Genomic DNA, 19723 nt, shown 5'->3' with positions numbered 1-19723 from the left:
GAGCGCCTCCCTCGCCACACAGAGCCAGACAGGGGTCCAGTCACTTCATTTTTACTAGTTCACATTTTCAGCAAACAAATCAAGGTGCAAACAGGATTTATTTCACATTAATATATTAACTGAATTTTTTTTTTGGTCAAATAAATAGGGAATCCTCTAAATAACCATCTCCTCTCTTCACAGCCAGTCCAGGACCAAGTGAGAGCAAAATGTTAGTGCATCCAGGGGACACACTGCCAACCAGGTACGAAGCTTAAAGGGAAGAAGGCAGGCTGAGGGGCTGGCAAGAGCTCACGGTCAACGTCCAGGCCGGGCCCCAGGGGTCTTGTTCCCAGCCCACCCGGCAGCCCCCAAGTGGATATGCATTCTCCAGTTCCAGTCCGAGAGGCCCCCTCTAGAGGGAAAGGAGAGGTGAATGGAAACAAATTCCAGAAAAAACAGTGAGGCAGCAGACGGCTCTGCCCCCAGCCATGGCTGCCCTCAGACCACCCACCCCTGGCGGCTGGTGGGAAACCCCAAACGTCGAAAGCGGAGGCGACAGGAAGACCCAGGACGAGGCAGCGACAGGAAGGTTAGTGTGAAGGTGCGTGGCCGGCTGGGGATGGAATGCAGGTGGACAGTCGGTGGGCAGGAGGCCCTCCTCAGCCAAGCACAAACGAGGGCAGACGGAAAGAGAGTGGGGCTTGGCAGGGGGCAGGGGCGCGGGCAGGGCTTGTGAGGCTGGGGGTAAAGCAGCTACAAAATCAGAGAGCTGGACTGCGGCGGAGGAGGTGGCCAGAGAGTCCCTCCATGGGCAGAAGCTACGAGAGCAGGATGGGGACGGGGGCGGGGGGCGCCCCCCACCCCACCATGGGACGACGTGGGAAGCCGGTGGGCTCCGGGCTTGCGTGGGAAACTGGGAGGCACCGCCCCGAGTCAAGGGGCTCCCCCTTCTCTCGAGGCGAGTTCCTGATAACTGTTTTATATCAGAGCTGGAGGAAGGACAAGGCCCTCCCATTGCGCCCCACAACCCCGATTCAGCCCCAAGGGGAGGGGAGGAGAGAGCGAGGGGAGGCAGGAGGATGGGGTGGCGGGGTCTACTGGGTCTTCTTATCTTCGGGGGGGTAGTAGGGAGGTGGTGGAGGCTGGTTCTGAGGAAGAAAGGAAAGATCACGTTAGGACTGTCCGAACAAGGAGAGGTCTCTCCCGCCTCTGAACACCAGCAGCTGGGGCTGCGGGTCCCCCTCCAGCGTGTGCCCGCCCCACTCACCGTGGGCATGTAGACGTTGTGTGGGTTGCCCGGGTTGTAATAGGCGCTGGCAGCTGCTTCCGCGGCCTTGGCTTCAGCTGTGAGAACACGCACACTCTAGATGAGCCCCAAAAACAGGCCTCCCCGCTGCCTCCAGCCGCCCCTGCAACCCCGGCCCCCCAGTGCTCAGGTGGCTGGTGCCAAGGACCCGGTTCCATGAATCAAGCAGTGGTTAACCTTCCCTGAGTGCTTCCGGCACTACTGAGACACCCCCTGTACAACCCCCCATCCAATCTTCACCATGACACCCCCAGGTGGTTCTGTTGGCACATTTTGCGGATGAGAAGACTTGAGGTACAGAGGGAAACCTTTCCCAGGGAGCACGGCCAGCTAAAGACAAGAGAGTGGGCTGCCATCTACTGATCTCTCTTCACCACCGGCCACCACGCGGCTGGTCCCCTGGGACTGTCCCTAGGCCAGTGGTCGTGTGTTATCTGGGGCTTCTGCGCACCCGTGGGGAGCAGCCCAGGGGCTGAGCTCACCTGCAGAAGTGGAGGGGACATCAGGGCCACTGACCGGAGGCTCCATGGGCCCAGGGTAGGGCGGCGGCGGGGGCTGCACGTACCCCATGGCCCCGTCCATCATGGGGGGTCCCGGATAGAACTCTGCTCGGCGAGAGGGGCGGGACCCAGTGAGCGGCGCTGCCCTGGCCCCTCGGCTAGTGCCCTCCCAGGCCCCTCCAGCTGCTCCATCCGTCCTGAAGCAGGTCTAAGAACAAGTCTCCCCTCTGCAACCCCCTGGCTTGGGTGGGGGCGGGAGGCGGGGGTGCGGGGTGGGCAGCAAAGGACACACTCACCAGGTGGGGGCGGTGGGTAGGGGTAGCCAGGAGGGCAGGGGTACATTCCATTGGCGACTGGCGGGGGGAAGACATAGGCCCCACTGGGCATGTAAGAGTAACCATAGGCTCCGCTGGGGGCTTCGCCTCGGGAGGCTACAGTACAAGGGGAGAGAGAAGTGAGTGTCTCCGGCCTCGGGCGCGGGGAGCTGCAGGGTCCCACGCGCCTCAGCCCTCCCCGTTCGTTCGAGGCTGCCTCGGGCAGGGACAGGGCCAGAGGTCTGGGTGGGGACAGAGGTCAGAGCTGGGGCAGAAGAGATGGGGCGGAGGGCATGGGGTGGAGGGAGGGATGGGAGGAAGGAGGCTCAGGGAGGGGCAAGAACAGAGCTGGGGGAGCCTGGAGCCAAGGTGAGGAGGTCTGCGGAACACAGCCCTTGGGGACTTCACAGGTTGCCTCACAGGAGCACAAAGGCTGGGTTTGTTTCTGTGAGGCCAAATGTCCTGGAGGCAGAATGGCTCTGGCAAATTGTCCTATACCTGCTCCAGGCAAAGGAACCTCAGCCTTTGGGGTACAGGGCGGTGATGTTAATTACAGGTTTCCTTCCCATCGCCTTGGTGGCTGAGACAGGAAAGAATCTGCCTACGATGCTAGGTCGGAAGATCCGCTGGAGAAAGCAATGGTTACCCACTCTAGTACTCTTGTCTGGAAAATTCCATAGACAGAGGAGCCTGGCGGGCTACAGTCCAGGGGGTTGCAAAGAGTCAGAAAGGACTGAGTGACTAACACTTTCATTTTCCCCTTCCCAACTCCCAGCCCTGGGCAGCCCGGGGCCCAGGAATTCACCTCCTGACTGCTTAAAAAGCAGAACTAAAAGGAAACAAACCCAAATGAACAAAATAGCACACACATTCCACGTGTCCTCAGCCCCGGATTCCGAGAGCCTCGGTACCTTGAGATGCCACCTGTAACATCCGCTGTCCAAATTCGATGGCGCCCCCGGACATAAAGGTCAACTTGTAGGATGCAGAGCCTTCCCAGCCACCTGAGAAGAGAACAGCGCATCAACAGCTCAGGAGAAGAGCGTTCCATCTGAAGAGATGGCTATACGTCCTCTCCAGGCCCCATCCAATGGCCTGCCACGCACATCGCAAGCCAGCGCTGCGACCAGGCCGACCCCGTGCACTTCCTGCGCAGTCCTGTAAGCACAGCTGCACTGGGGCCTCCCGCCCCCAATAAAGCAGCAACAGCTGATTCAAGTTCAGAGCAGATCTCTCATTCCCAGGGGAGGGGGTGGTGGTGCCGAGAACAAACCCCTGCACCTCCAGCTTGGCTTCTGTCCAAAGGGGAACTGTGAGCTCAGCAAGGCTCAGGCCGGGCTGAGTGTGGGGGAAAGTGAGAATGGCGCCGGGGTCTCTGGGGTCTGCCAAGAGCCTGCTTGCAAGCAGGCTGGGCGTGAGAGACGGGCTTGAGGGAAAAGGCCCCTGCCTCCCGCGCACCTGACACGGCTCCCTCCCACACCTAACGTCTGACACGTTTTCACTGGGTCTGCAGTCGTTGAGCTGCCTTCGCTCGCTCTCTCTCTGATCTGAGCTGTCATCCTGAATGCCAGCATTTCCCAGCTCTTGGCAACTTCAGCCCCCCGCTGAATGGCTGGCAGCCCAAAGGCTGGTCTTGGAAGCTACTCAGGAGCCCAGAGCCCCGTCGTCACCCACCTCCTGCTTCGGCCTTCACTGTCCCTTTGATGTAGTTTGCCCCAAACACAGGCTGCTTGATCTCACAGTCCTTCATCAGATAGAAGGGCATCATGAAGGACTGCATGGCATCCCTCGCCTTGGACAGAAAGATGACCTGCAAGGAGAGACCAGGGCCATCACCGCTCAGACTACAGCCAGCCTGGCTACCGCTTCCTCTGTGTGAGGCCGCCGCTCCCAGGGCTGGGGTGGGTGGCCACAGCCAGCACCCAGCAGCCCCAGGGCACTCTCTGCAACAGCCACCCCTGGAGGGTGCCTTTTGGAGTAAAAGGCCCCATGTGCAGCTGGACTGGGGAGGCCAGATGTGTGAATTCACAAGAAAAACGCGAGACTCAGGCCACATGTGTGAACAGGACGGCCTGCTCTTGTCACTCACGGGTGGTGAGGAGGCGGCGGACGCGGAGCCTCAGTGAAGAGGCTGCGAGGCGAGGGCAGAGGTGGGGGAAGGGCTCCCGAAGCGGGGGTCCCCTGAGCTCCACAGAACTGAAAGGGGGCAATGGCAGCGGGTGGCAGACCCCAGGAGAAGGGGCAGCACTAACCCGCCCGTGGACTCTGCCCAATCAGCCAGGCTCTCACCCCGAGGGCAGAGAACCTGATGTTTTATATCCATGAGTTTAATCTGTGACTGGAGATGCCAACTTGAACCCCCAGAGACAGCATTTTGAGACACCCCTCCCCACCCCCACCCGGGTCTCCTCTAAGGCCTGTGCGCTTCTCGCCTCTCCACCTCTAAGTCAGCTCTCGGGTGGCCCCAGGCAGCCATCTTCTTCCAAGAACATCATTTGTGTTTCTCTGGAAGTCTCTCTGAGTGTGCCCGGGGTACTCTTAGGTGAGGCCCATTCTGCAGGCTGGCATTTCTTGCTCTGCTGGGTTTGGCTGGGCTCTCTGCCCAGCCCAGAGACTGCGGCTGTGCTACTGAATCCTGTGGACCACACTTATCACTCTGGACGTGCACAAGGGCCTCACGGGCTACTCCTACAGAACTCAAAGTAACCACGGCCTCTCCCCCAGGCCCAGGTCATCCCACCAGCTGCACTGAACTCCTGACTGCTTGCAGCAGCCGCTCAGGAATTTGCATGGATTCACTGTCCAGCCGTCAGGTTTGCTGCACAAAGAGCCTGGTGGTTCGAGAACCAGGGAGATGTGACAGAAACATGCTGACATTCACCAGGGTTCAGAGGCCACTAGACTCACGAGGCTGAGGCTGACCTAAGGCTCTCACATCAGCCTCCTGGAGCCACGAGTGTCCAAACCAGCTGTCTCACTGTACAACTTACCCGGTACGGGGTAAGGTAGACGGTGCCTTTCTTGGTCCCCTTGAAGGCCTCTGGCACATTCCTCATGTCACTGAACGTAAGCTCTACATGGTCATAGGACATCAGGATGCTGTGAGAAAAGAGGACAGGCCCTGATGAGACCGCTGGAGTCACCATCTGTCACCCCCAAGGACTGAACCCTCCTGGGTAGCAGCTGCTTATGAGTAGCTGCCAGCATGTGATTGTTTCAACACTGCTGTGAGGAGCATAACAACATAGCCAGGGAAAAAATGAGCACGCTGGGTTCCCGGAACCCCACCCACACAGCCCCAAAGTGATCAGTGTAGGCACTTCCCTGGCCGTCCAGTGGTTAGGACTCCCCATTCTTGCTGCGGAAGGCCCAGCTTCAACCCCTGGTCGGGGAACTAAAATCCCACATGCCGCAGGGCACAGCCAGGAAAAAAAAAGTGACCAGTGCAGTAGAAGAGGCGCAGGGCTTTGCAGACACCATAATCCCTCCAATCAGGTTAGACCATCTGGGTTAACTCTTCTGTTTTTCTTCCAGATCCTTACGGCAGGTGCTCTGTTTCTGCTGGTTTGCCTTTTTAAGCCTGATGCCTAACTTTTTAAGACATGACTCTCCACCTTACCAAAGGGCTCACTTGAGGGTTCCTCTAAACTTGGGGTGCCTAAGCTGAGTCTGCAGGGGTACCAGTCCATGAGTCCTTGAGATGATCACACACGTGCTTTTTCCTGTGACAGTCCACAGCTCTCATCGCTCCCACAGGGATTCTTGATTTGAAGAGTGAGGTTCACTATTTAAGCTTTATATGCTGAATGGAGACTTCAGTTACTGTTTACACAACTTCTTCAGAAATGGGCTCAAGCATTTGCTAAAAACAAGGCACACCATTATGCAGCAGCACTGAGTCCTAAACCAGGTAGGAGGCCCAGGAGGACAGATAACATTCTTTTTTGTTTTCAAGATAACATTCTTGTCCTGGAAAAGCCCCACTGAGAGAGAAAGAACAGTCCCAGGAGATGGTACCAAATGGCATCAGCGGGGTTTGTCCACCCTGGGACTGGCTCGCACACAGAGAGGCTACACACCCAGGGCAATGTGAGGTTTCTCTGATTACAAGACAACGCAGTCCAAGTTCACATGGTTCTGTTTGTCTTTTTTCCCCTCCCAGATATCACAGCTTCCTTCGCTGGGGAGGGCTGAGTGGAAAGAGGACCAGTACCAGAAAAGACAAGGAAAGCTCAGAGAGAAGAGGTCATCATCAGGAACAGGCTGGGTCTGGCAGGCCCTGAGCCGGTAACATGGAGAAAGAGTCAGTATTCTGGGCTCCCTGAGTGCTTTCCTCTGACTCAACAAGCATGCCGGGTTATAGCCCTGGGCTGAGTGCTGGCCTTAACCAGTGTCTAGGCTTTGATCCCACCAAGTCTCTTCTGGGGATTCTTTCTTTGCTCCTTCAAGAGGTGCTTTTGGGTCACTCAACCAGGGATGGCTGGTCTGATTCTCAACGCCCAAGGAGCAAGAGGAGAGAAGCCATTCAAGGAGTGGAAGGTAGGAGGAGAGACAGAACTGAGTGGGCGGTGGGCAGGACAGGTGGGAGACTGCTCTGGGCAGTGACCCGAGCCAACAGGAATTCAAGGGAAAGAGGCAAAGATCGACCATTATAGGAAATATGTCAGGCATCTGACGATCGTTAACTATGTAATTTCACCTCTGGGCCTCAGTTTCTCGCCTGGAAACTGAGCAGTTCTGGAATATACTGGAAGGCTACATACTGGTAGTTAAGGCTACTGACTTTGGAATCAAGACTCCTTTGCTGTTACAGCTCTGTGAGCTCAAGCAAGTTTCTCAACTTTCCTGTGCCTCAGTTTCCTTACATGTAAAATGTGTAGAGTAACAGCATCTGCCGCACAGGATTCACACACTGAAAAAAGGCAGAACAGATGTAGCCCCTCCCCGACACACAGTAAACGCCTAAACAAATGGCAATTATTTTTGTCTAAAGCTTTCCGTGTATCCTAATGTCTCCTACTCCGGACAAGGGGTTCGAGGACGACCCGCGGGCTCCACTTGTCTCTGCAAGCCCCCGGCCCCATCCGGCCGCCCCGACCCCATCCCACACCTGATCGAAACATCCCGGCCCCTCCCTCAACACCCACTCAGCTTCCCGCAGCCCCGCCCCCAGCCGTTACCCCCCCAACACCCATCAGTTTCCCCTCTCCACGGGTTCACGCCCCGCCGCCCACCGCCCACACCCTCGACGCCCGCCCCTGCGGGCCTCTAGGGTTCTTCCGCACTGTCTTCACCTCTCGGTGTTGTTGACGATCACTCCGCCGCCCTCCGAGTGGTTCTTGTTGAGCGCCATAGTCCCTCGGAACAGGGTCCCGAACCTGGCGACGCAGTGCGCTTGCGCCCTTCTTCTGCCCGCCCCTGGTGGCGTCGTTCAGATAAGTGCCAGCCAATCACAGCTCCCGTGCGGAAGCTGGCCCTACCGCCTGATCCCGGGCGTCACGTGCTAATAGTTTACGGCCTCGCCCCCTCCCCACTCCCCGAGTAGCGCCTGCATCACAAACAAGCTCAAGACTACAACTCCCAGAAGGCAACGCTCCCTCAACCCCCGACCTCTCCCTACACGCTAGCGGAAGGATGCATTCTGGAACTTGTAGTCTCCGAGACGACAGGCCCCGATTGACTCCATGAGTTGCATAACTAATCCCCACCCACCTCCACTCCGTCCTCCCAGGGAGCCGAATGTTCGATTCGCCACAGAGGAATTAATCGTAAAGGCGCTGGAGGCAAAAGCTCATACCCACAGGACGGGGGTTGTAACCTACCCCAGCTGTAGGAGCGCTGATCACTAAGTGGGGCAGCTTCATTCCGTCTACAGACGTTTGGGGAGAACTTCACCCACCCCACCCCAACACACACACACACACTTGAGTAATCACTGAGCCAGACAGATGAGTGCAAGACCAGTCTCTGTTTGGCAGAGAATAGTCAGGAAAAACTACGATCGCTCCCATGAAATCAAACTCAGACCCTCCGAAGTGGGCGGTGGGAATCTCGGTGCGGGGAGGAGAACCCGAGCCCAACGCCTGCATCTCATCGCCTCGTCCACAGCAGCTAGCCTCGCGGTGGCGCTGCTCCCTCTAGAACGTTATGGCTTTGCCGCCCGGCCCTCCCAGCATTTTCCAGGCTCGAAGATTTTAAACCAGAGTAGGAGGAACTGAATGCAACTGGGCACAGCGCGGGACCGAATGCTTAAGGCTGACTCACTGTGACCCGGCACTGTGCGGTCCCCGCTCGGCCGCACAGTTTTGTAACTTCCCCCACCTCCGAGGCGGGTCTTCCCCGGGAATTGTGGGAGTGGGAGTTGGGGCGGGGCAAGGGGGGTGGTGGTGGTGTCTCACTCCCCCCGGGGCGGTGCTGGTGCATCATTGATTTTAAGGGATCAGAGTTTGATTTGAAGCACACTGCTAATTTCCTGACACGTGGTGGCCAACTTTGTGATCCACCTGCTTGACTTTCGTTTTGAGTGAGATTTCTTAGGTTAAGGGTGAAAAACTAGAAAATATTATGAAGCAGGTAACAGTTTTCTATAAGGTCTTGTGTAAAACCAGGTTGGACATTGCAGGACAAGTGCGATGAAGTAGTACATCAGGGGACATGATGAAATCTGCCCTTGAAGGTTAGGTTAAATTCCATACATATGGACTTCCCTGGGGGTCCAGTGGTTAAGACTCCCTGCTTGCACTGCAGGGGACAGTTTCCATCCCTGGTCAGGGAGTTAATGAAAGTCTCCTAGTCGTGTCTGACTCTTTGCAACTCCATGGACTGTATAACCTGCCAGGCTCCTCTGCCGTGGAATTTTCCAGGCAAGAATACTGGGATCTTCTGGACCTAGGGATCAAACCCGGGTCCTCCTGCATTGCAGGCAGGTTCTTTACGGTTTGAGCCACCAGGTGGTAAAGGCAGAGCAAAGCCTATATCCCTGGCACAGCCAAAAAAAAAAAAAAAATCCACACATGGAATCTATGCAGTCGTTGAAAAGAATGAAGTCAAATTCTGTGTGCTGAAGTGAAAAGACTGCTAAGGTTCGTCTGAACAAATGGTGTATAAATATACTTACATTTGTCTAAAACATAAGATCTAGGTATTAAGTCTCTTGAAAGATCCACCAGGCATAGTTTTGGGCATTACTGCTTTGAAGCTCAGCTCTGGGAATTGGGGTGGGCAGGCTGCTTTTTGTGCGTTGTATGCTCTTTTATAGGACTTCCATGGTGGCTCAGATGGTAAAGCGTCTGCCTACAATGCAGGAGACATGGGTTTGATCCCTGGGTCGGGAAGATCCTCTGGAGAAGGAAATGGCAACCCACTCCAGTACTCTTGCCTGGAAAATCCCATGGATGGAGGAGTGTGGTAGGCTACAGTCCGTGGGGTTGCAAAGAGTCAGACACAACTGAGCGGCGTCACTCTCATGCTCTTTTCTCCTGTTTGTTTACTGTGCACATTTTATTTATTTTTTGTCTATGCAGCATGCGGGCTGTCAGTTCCCCCACCAGGGATCTAACCCGTGTCCCCTGCAGTAGAAGCGCGGTGTCTTAACCACTGAACCACAAGCGAGGTCCCTATTGTGTGCATTTTAAATGTTAATAATACATTTCAAAAAGAAAGAGAGGGAAAAAAGAGAAAACTCCCCCAATAATGGGGGTGCAAGAACAGCTGCTGTAAGTACCATAAGAGGGAGAGTCTCGTTTTGTGGAGCCTGAAGCCTGAAGCCTCCCGTTTTGAAGGCCCTTTGTAAGAACTAAAACACAGGATTATAAACACACCATGCTGTGGCCACACTGAGGCCTCATGACAGGAGGGGAAATGTGATGAAGAGGAAGTCTGAGTGGAGCAAGATAGCAGGCTTAACCCATTCTGGCTTAAGTGTCCAACTTTTGCAAGTTTCATAAAACACGTGACCATGTGAACGCATTGTTAGGGCTGCTCCCAGGCGGTGGACAGGGCAGATCCTTTCCAGGACCACACTGAGGGACTCAAGGGCAGTTCATTGTTGAACCATGTCAGGGGTGGAGGTGGAGATAAATTAGAAGTTTGGGATTAACGTATACTACATATACTACTGTATGGCTTCCCAGATGGCTCAGTGGTAAAGAATCCGCCAGCCAAGCAGGAGACACAAGTTCGATCCCTGGGTCAGGAAGATCCCCTGGAGTAGGAAATGGCAGCACACTCTAGTATTCTTGCCTGGGAAATCTGAACAGAGTAGCCTCGGGGGTGACAGTCCATGGGGTCGAAAAGAGTCAGACACCACTTATCGACTAAACAGCAAACAGCAGCAAACAGAAAGGACCTACTGTATAGCATAGGGAGCTACAGTCAATATATTGTAATAATCTATAATGGAAAAGAATCTGAAAAAGAATATATGGGTGTGTGTGTGTAACTGAATCATTGTGCTGTGCACTTGAAACTAACACATTATAAATTAACTGTACCTCAAGAATAAAGTAAATAAAACAAAAACTGCTTAAGCATTTTGTCATGAATGCTATTTTTCCCCAGAAGGAGACTGTGAAGTGTATCACCTAAAAAGGAAAAAAGAGTCACAGATCAGGATTGAGACAATTTTAATTTTATATTGTGATGTCCTCTGAGGTTTTCTGTAATACGTTGTCTTTTAAAATCTGCTAATCCTTGTGCCCTAAATTGATTTCGTAATCCTCACTTTGAAAACTCCTATTCCAAAAGGAAGGATGAGGGTAGTGTGGGTGGGGGAAGCGGAGGAGAGGACAGGAGAGTGCTGGAGTTGATGCCCACTCCAGTACTCTTGCCTGGAAAATCCCATGGATGGAGGAGCCTGGTAGGCTGCAGTCCATGGGGTCACTAAGAGTCGGACACGACTGAACGACTTCACTTTCACTTTTCACTTTCATGCATTGGAGGAGGAAATGGCAACCCACTCCAGTGTTCTTGCCTGGAGAATCCCAGGGACGGCAGGGCCTGGTGGGCTGCCGTCTACGGGGTCGCACAGAGTCGGACACAACTGAAGCGACTTAGCAGCAGCAATACCCCACCACGTTCCCCACGCCACCCCGCCAGAGATGGGACCTGCATCCGCCCAACTCCTGGAGCTTGTTTACAGTTCCCGGATTAGTTTACTAAAGGGTGTGTCAGTGAGATTTAGGTCATTCTCATCCTCTTGGTGAGGAGGAGAGTTTTGTTTCTCTTAGTACTTTTTAAAATTATTTATTTATGTATGGTTGCACTGGGTCTTCCTTTCTGCACTCAGGGTTTCTCTAGCTGCCATGAGTGGGGGCTACTCTGCTGTGGTGCACAGGCTTGTTGTGGTGGGCTTCTCGTTTCTGAGCTCAGGTTCTAGGTGCACAGGCTAGCTGTGGCACACGGGCTCCTTATTCGTGGCTCTCGGACTATAGAGTGTAGACTCAGTAGTTGTGGCACGCAGGCTTTAGTGTGGACTCTTCCTGGACTAGGGATTGAACCTGTGTCCCCTGCATCGGCAGGTGGATTCTTATTCCCTGTACCACCGAGCACATCTGAGAGTTTTTTTTACATGTCACATCTTTGTTTCACCCTTCAAGGCCTGCTGCTGCTGCTGCTGCTAAGTCGCTTCAGTCGTGTCCGACTCTGTGTGACCCCATGGACTGCAGCCTACCAGGCTTCTCCGTCCATGGGATTCTCCAGGCAAGAACACTGGAGTGGGTTGCCATTTCCTTCTCCAGTGCGTGAAAGTGAAAGGTGAAAGTGAAGTCGCTCAGTCGTGTCTAGGAGACTCAAAAGACTGAGGGGCTTTTTTCCCTTTCTCAACCAAGAGGGCAGGCAAGCCTTCCTGTTCCTTAATAATAGTTCCCAGCTCTGGCTGAACACAGAAATTGTCACATAGCCTGAAGGTACACAGCCCCAGGCTCTTGCCTGGAGCCTACTATCTGTGACGGGGGCTGTAGGGGCTGGAGATTGCAGATAACAGAATGACTGGACCACTCCAGTACTCTTGCCTGGAAAACCCATGGACAGAGGAGCCTGGTAGGCTGCAGTCCATGGGGTCGCTAAGAGTTGGACACGATTGAGCGACTTCACTTTCATTTTTCTCTTTCATGCATTGGAGAAGGAAATGGCAACCCACTCCAGTATTCTTGCCTGGAGAATCCCAGGGACGGCGGAGCCAGGTGGGCTGCCGTCTATGGGGTCACACAGAGTCAGACACGACTGAAGTGACTTAGCATAGCATAGCATAGAGAGGGAAGGGGTGTTTTCCAGAGCCCTGAACTGGAGCAGAGTTTGGGGAATTCTCCAGTGGTACCCCTCCAACCTGCCCTCTTATCTGTCCTGCTGCCACATGGCAATCCGAAGAGGTGGGTTGTGGTCAATCAGGGTCCTGAAGTGTGCTTTGGGGGGTTGTGTGAAATTGTCCAGCTATCTGAACAGAGAATTCAGTATAAAGAATTAACATAGGAATAAAGCTAGGAATGTTGCTTTAAAGGTAGGTTGCTAGGTTACAGAAAAGGTGAAAATAAATAATTCTAAGGTGTCCCAAAGGGACCTGAACCTAGGACTGGAGGAGCCAAAGGGCAAAGTCGGAATAATTATAATAAAACATAGGAGTGTGAAGGAAATGCCCCTGGGGACTAAAACCTAATGCTTTGAGTGGGGTACATGCTCGCTGGTGGTGGTGTCTCTGAACAGGGCTCAGGGTAGCTAGTTCTGCAAGGGATGGAGAAACTGGCAAACTGCGTTTAGCTGCTGCTAAGGAACTGCAGCTGCACTTCCCTGGTGGCTCAGTGGTGAAAATCTGCCTGCCAATGCAGGAGACATGGGTTTCATCCCTGGGTCCAGAAGATCCCCTGGAGAAGGGAATGGCAACCCACTCCAGTATTCTTAACCAGGAAATCCCATGCACAGAGGAGCCTGGGGGGCTGCAATCCATGGGGTGGCAAAAGAGTCTGACAGGACTAAACGACTAAACAAAGGAACTGCAGCTTCCGGGGTGAGGAAGCCTTCCAGTGATGAGGAAACAGCCAGCAACTGGGAAGCAGTCGGCCCGCTTCTCCCCGCCCTGCAGGCCCTCTAGCGCCCCCTGTTGGCAGAACCCGACAGGGAGCAGCAGGTACTGGAGAATTGCAGCGTCTTAGCCCCTGTATCCAGAGAAGGCAATGGCACTCCACTCCAGTACTCTTGCCTGGAAAATCCCATGGACAGAGGAGCCTGGTGGGCTGCAGTCCATGGGGTCGCTGAGGGTTGGACACGACTGAGCGACTTCACTTTCACTTTTCACTTTTATGCATTGAAGAAGGAAATAGCAACCCACTCCAGTGTTCTTGCCTGGAGAATCCCAGGGACGGGGGAGCCTGGTGGGCTGCCGTCTATGGGGTCGCACAGAGTCGGACACGACTGAAGCGACTTAGCAGCAGCAGCAGCAGCCACTGTATCACGGAGAAGGCGATGGCACCCCACTCCAGTACTCTTGCCTGGAAAATCCCATGGACAGAGGAGCCTGGTAGGCTGCAGTCCATGGGGTCGCTAGGAGTCAGACACGACTGAGTGACTTCATTTTCACTTTTCACTTTCCTGCATTGGAGAAGGAAATGGTAACCCACTCCAGTGTTCTTGCCTGGAGAATCCCAGGGACAGGGGAGCCTGGTGGGCTGCTGTCTATGGGGTCGCACAGAGTCAGACACGACTAAAGCGACTTAGCAGTAGCAGTAGCAGCCCCTGTATCAACATTCAGAAAACGAAGATCATGGCATCCGGTCCCATCACTTCATGGTAAATAGATGGGGAAATAATGGAAACAGTGACAGACTTTATTCTCTTGAGCTCCAAAATCACTGCAGATGGCAACTGCAGCCATGAAATTAAAAGATGCTTGCTCCTTGGAAGAAAAGCTATGACCAACCCAGACAGCGTATTAAAAAGCAGAGACATAACTATGCCAACAAAGATTCGTCTAGTCAAAGCTGTGGTTTTTCCAGTAGTCATGTATGGATGTGAGAGTTGGACCATAAAGAAGAATTGATGCTTTTGAACTGTGGTGTTGGAGAAGACTCTTGAGAGTCCCTTGGACTACAAGGAGATCAAACCAGTCAATCTTAAAGAAATCAATCCTGAATGTTCATTGGAAGGACTGATGCTGAAGCTGAAGCTCCAATACTTTGGCCACCTGATTCGAGGAGCCAACTCAGAAGAGACGCTGATGCTGGGAAAGACTGAAGGCAAGAGGAGAAGGGGACGACAGAGGATGAGATGGTTGGATGGCATCACTGACTTGATGCACATGAGTTTGAGTAAACTCCGGGAGATGGTGAAGGACATGGAAGCCTGGCGTGCTGCAGTCCACGGGGTTGCAGAGTCAGACACGATGGAGCGACTGAACAACAACAAGCCCCTGTCCCACAGAGCCCCGTTTACAGGGTGGATGTTGTGAGTTGAACTGTGTCCCCCCTCAAATGCATGTGTCAAAATCCTAACCCCTAGTGCCTTAAATCGTGACCTTATTTGGAAGGAGGGCTGTGGTAGATATAATTAGTTCAGATGAGGTCATTAGAGTGGGCCCTAGTCCAACATGACTAGTGTCCTTATAAAAAGGGGGAATTTGGGCACAGCTATGCACACAGGGAGACTGTCATGTGAAGACAAAGGCAGAGTGCCACTAGGACTGCCAAACACCGTCAGTAAACCCCCAGAAGTATGGGAAAGGCTGGGACACATTCCCCTGAGAAGGGGCTGATCCTGCCAACACCTTGATCTCAGACTCCGGCCTCCCCAGAGCTGGGGGACAATGCATTTCTGTTGTTCAGGCCACCTAGTTTGTGTTACTTCGTCAGTCTGCTCAACCCAAGCAGACTCACAAGGTGGGGCTGGGGCAGAAAGACAACAGTTGGTCACAATCTCCAAATCCTTGGGGGAGAGGAGGCTCACCATACAAGGACCCCTGGGGCCCAGACCACGGGCATCTCAGCTGCTGCCCCATTGGACGTTTTCCTATCCCATGTGTATGCTCTTTTCTTAGAGACTGAGTCGTGTCTGACTCTTTGTAACCCTTTGGACTGTAGCCCATCAGGCTCCTCTGTCCATGAGATTTCCCAGGCAAGAATACTGGAGTGGGTTGCCATTTCCTCCTCCAGGGGTTAAGGGACCGAACCTGCATCTCTCGCATTGCAGATGGATTCTTTTCTCGCTGAGCCATCCAGGAAGCCCCATTCTACCCCATGGCACTGTATAGTGTGAGTAAGTGTTAGTCACTCAGTTGTGCCCAACTCTTTGAGACCCCATGGACTGCAGCCCACCAGGCTCCTCTGTCCATAAGATTTTCCAGGCAAGGATTCTGGAGTGGGTTGCCATTTCCTTCTCCAATGGCACTGTATAAACGCAGACTATCATTCTACTGAGGGGAAGACCCCCCAAATCTGCAAAAAAAAAAAAAAAAAAAAATTCCCGAGATTGAATTTCTTACCCTCTTGGTGAAGAGCAGCTCATAATCAAATTTTATGATTTAGGAAAAATACCAAAATTGACATTTCTTGTACCTGAGCATTATGGAACCTTTTCATACTCGATAACCTGCATTTTTTTCCTTCAGTCAGCCAGTCATCTTCTTGAGAAAGAAAACTCTTGGTAAGCCTCAACTTTCCGCCATCTGCTGTTGGTTGGTTGGGCTTCGAAGCTGGAGCGGTAGATGCCACGTGGGGCAGCAGTGATGGGAAGTGAGCTGTTTCAGGGCATGTCATTTTGGCCGTGGGTATTTCAGTAACACAGGTTCCTTGCTCCTCCATCAGGAAGCCCAGCCAGGGCTTGTCTGGGGCTGTTTCTGGTTACTATGGAGATGAGCTCCACCCGGCGGTTCCCCATCCAGACCTCCCTGCTCTGTGGAGTTCAGTATCCCAGGCACAGCTGCAAGGCCGATTCTGAGCGATTCCTGCTGTGGGAGTGTTTACACAACGCCCCTGCTCTCAAGTTCCCCTCTGTGCCTCCCACATGCCAGAAAGCCAGGAAGACCCAGGCATCACCTCTGACGTTGTCTCCACCCCAGCACCGAGGAGTTGTGCCTGGAGGGACCCTTGTATAGGAGGAAGCTCAGGGAGGTGTCTGGAGGGGCTCCTGTGGCTCTGGGCCCCTTCCTGCTATTTCTGGGTCTTCCTTCCAAGAGGGTGGGAGGCAGGGAGGCTCCTCTCCATCTCCCTGGAAAGATGCATGATCTCTCTCATCCCCTTTTTTTTCCTTCTTTAAAACCATTTTTCACTTAAATAATAGAGTTGGGTTGGGGTTTTTTTTGGCCATCCCGCAAGGCATGGGGGATCTTAACTCCCCAACCAGGGATCTAACCCAAGCTGCCTGTAGTGGAAGCATGGAGCTCTAACCACTGGATCACCAGGGAACTCCCTATAGAGTGATTTTAAACTTTCAAATCTGATTGTGTTGTTTATCCATGTGAAACCCTGCCATGGGCTGGCCATTCCTCCTAATTAAAATCCAGAATCCTTACCAGGCTCTGCCCTACCAGGCCTGGCTGCCACTTCACACCACCACTTGTCTTCCTTAAAATACTTTGGTCCCTGGGTGCTTGGCCCAGTCCCGAGCCCACACCCATCCTCTCCATCTTGCTCACTCCTTGCCCTCCAGGCCTCAGCTGTCCCTTCAGGGAGGTCTTTCCTGAAAATGCCTGTCCGCCAGCCCCACTAGGGCCCCTTCTCAAGACCGCTATCTAATTTCCTTTTTTAAAAAAATTTCTGTCCCTGGAAAATTTGTGTCTCGTTTCGTTTTGTAATATCGCAGAGGCAAAACTTTTCTTCAGCGTAAAAATACACTGGCTACATCACACAAAATTTACCACCGTTAAAGTACGCAGTTCGGTGGCATTAAGCATGATCCCATTATTGTGAGACTATGCCACTATCCTTCTCCAGAACTTATGCAACACCTCAAGTGGGAATTCTGGCTCCAGTAAACACTAGCTCCTCAATCCCCCTGCCCCCCAGCCCCTGCCCCCCCACCACTACTTTCTGTTTCTATTAATTTGCCTATTCTCAGTGCCTTGTATAAGTGGAAACACAAGAGATTTGTCCTTTCACATTTGGCTTATTTCACTTAGCATAATGTCTTCAAAGTTTATTCATGTGGTAGCATGTGTCAGAATCTCAGTCTTTTTTAAGGCTGTTGTGTGTTCAGACCACGCTGTGTTTATCCATTCGTCCATTGATGAACACTTGGGTTGTTCCCACCCTTAGGCTGTTGTGAATTATGTTGCTATGAACTTGGGTTTACAAGCATCTGAGTCCCTGCTTTTAGTTCTTTTGGATGTGTCCCAGGGGTGGAGTCCCTGCCCTTTTCTTGTGCAGTACTTATTACGGCTACGACTATCACGGGGCCGGTGGCGTGGCTCAGGCATCTCCGCTGGGGTTACTCACCACGGTATCCCCAGCCCTGAGTACAGCACATCGCACTGAATGCATAGTTGAGTGAGGGAAGTGCCCCATCTTAGTGGGTGGAGCAACACGGAGCGTCCTGACACATGTAGTCTGGGCTAATCTTAGCTCCCAAAGAACAAATTCATGGAGTTCCCCAAGGACTGACAAAATTTCCAAGAGTATCAATTTTATTTATTTTTGAAATATAAGTATACACGTTTTCATTTATTTTTAAGGATATATTCATATTTTAGAGTCAGGACATGTACATGTATGACTAAGCAGCATGGTTGACACAGACCACAGCCTCACCGGTACGTTTCCAAGAACCATTTACCGTGCGGCCAGTGGTCCTGGTGAAGAAAGACGGAGAATAAATAATAGTGCTTTGGGGAGCATCGTAGTCATCAGTGGGGTAGGGAAAGAGGGAGGCTCGTTGTGGACATAACAGCAGGAACAACCCTCCAGTATCCATTCAAGAGAGTAATAATAATACCAGTAACATGTATTGAAGGCTCACTCTGTGCCAGACTGTGCCAAGCACTTTATCTAAATAGCTCATTTCATCCTCCAAAAAAACACTATGCACTTTCCCCTGAATTTCCCCCACCTGATTTTTTGCCTCCTCCAACCCACTCCCCTCTGGCAGCTACCTGCTTGTTCTCTGTATCTGTGTTTGAATTCTACTACTATTATTTTTAAAATCCACTACCAATCATTAGCAGTCTAGATTCACAGATTTTTATTTTACTTATTTGTTATTCTTTCAGCTTCCCTGGGCGGCATGTGGGATCCTAATTCCCTGACCAGGGATCAAACCCGTGCCCCCTCCACTGGAGGTGAGGAGTCTTAATCACTGGACTGCCAGGGAAGTCCTTGCGCTTCTATTATTATCCTGATTTTACTAGTGAGGAAATCGAGGTACAGATGGGGCTAACTGCTGCTGCTGCTAAGTCGCTTCAGTCATGTCCGACTCTGTGCGACCCCATAGACGGCAGCCCACTAGGCTCCCCCGTCTCTGGGATTCTCCAGGCAAGAACACTGGAGTGGGTTGCCATTTCCTTCTCCAATTCATGAAAGTGAAAAGTGAAAGCGAAGTCGCTCAGTCGTGACCAACTCTTCACGACCCCATAGACTGCAGCCTACCAGGCTCCTCCATCCATGGGATTTTCCAGGCAAGAGTACTGGAGTGGGGTGCCATTACCTTCTCCGAGATGGGGCTAAGTACCCTGCCTAAAGGCATATGGCTAGGAAATGGCCAAAGTGGAATTTTTAGCCCAGACTTTCTGATTCCAGAACTCACACACAAAACCATTCTTCTCCACTGCTGGAGCAGAGAAGTGCTACTCTTTACGTTATAGCCAATCAGAGATATTACAGAGTAAAATTAAAAACTGAGTGTCATTTACAGACAAAGTACCCAGGACCTCAAAGACTACCTCCTACCTGTCTCCGTGCTCGGGCTGTGAGCGCCTCCCCGGCCAATTCGCTGAGGATGCTGGGAAGCAGATGGAGGCTTGCACCCAGGTGGGGCCCGTAAAGGACTACTCAGGACCTCCTGCAGTTCTTAGGCATCTCCTGGAAGACATGATGGTGCAGAAAAGGAGTGACCTTGTGTTCTAGATTTTGAACATTGGCATCAAATGTTGAGTGTGTGGCAGCAAAAATGGAAATGAAGTGTTTCCTCTCCTGAGAACAAGGAAGTAAAGAGAATGGTGAACAGGCTAGAGAAGAAATGTAAAGGGGCCTGAAAGACTTAATCACTCCTGGTTTTATTTCACCTGTCACTAATCTGTAGTGTCTGTTAGATTCGTCCTTCACAAAGCTAACCTATCGCCCCCTGATGCTATGTTTATTGCATCCTGCACCTGGCGTTAGCTCTCTCCTCACTCTCTTGAAGCAAATCACCCCTTATCGCTGTTTGCTTTTCAGAAAGAAGGTCAAATGCAAATGACCCAGAGACAAATAAACCCAGTTACCGGACTGTTTTGAAATAACACAAGAAGAAGAAAAACACAAGACCTTCATTACTTTGAGTTTATTATTTACCCTAAAACCATGAAATCCAGGCTATATAACGTCTCTCAATTCTCCTAGGAAGGGGGTACAGTCCTTGAGATGCTATCCTGCTGTGTCTTTTCCCCATGCATGGCAGCGGAATTAAGCCATCTTCCTTTTATTGTTGCTATTATTAATTTATTTATT

General features: G+C 52.3%; 1 protein-coding gene across 2 annotated transcripts; it reads right to left on the bottom strand.

Moving 5' to 3' along the window:
* Nucleotides 1–79: 79 nt before the first annotated feature.
* On the bottom strand, nt 80–7548 carry WBP2 (WW domain binding protein 2). Of its 2 annotated transcripts, XM_019981015.2 has the most exons (8): nt 7397–7548; nt 5093–5201; nt 3777–3912; nt 3014–3106; nt 2085–2219; nt 1771–1893; nt 1250–1326; nt 80–1130 (listed from the first exon to the last, which is right to left on the bottom strand). In XM_019981015.2, the coding sequence occupies exons 1-8, from the start codon at nt 7453–7455 to the stop codon at nt 1077–1079; spliced, it is 786 nt and encodes a 261-aa protein (XP_019836574.1). In that variant the 5' UTR covers nt 7456–7548; the 3' UTR covers nt 80–1076. The 2 variants fall into 2 exon arrangements, with proteins under 2 accessions (XP_019836574.1, XP_019836575.1); XM_019981016.2 differs by lacking the exon at nt 2085–2219.
* Between the last annotated feature and the right edge of the window lie 12175 nt (nt 7549–19723).

This window comes from Bos indicus, chromosome 19 (assembly GCF_029378745.1).
Source record: "Bos indicus isolate NIAB-ARS_2022 breed Sahiwal x Tharparkar chromosome 19, NIAB-ARS_B.indTharparkar_mat_pri_1.0, whole genome shotgun sequence".
Lineage (NCBI taxonomy): Eukaryota > Metazoa > Chordata > Mammalia > Artiodactyla > Bovidae > Bos > Bos indicus.
This window is presented reverse-complemented; position numbering and strand designations above follow the sequence as displayed.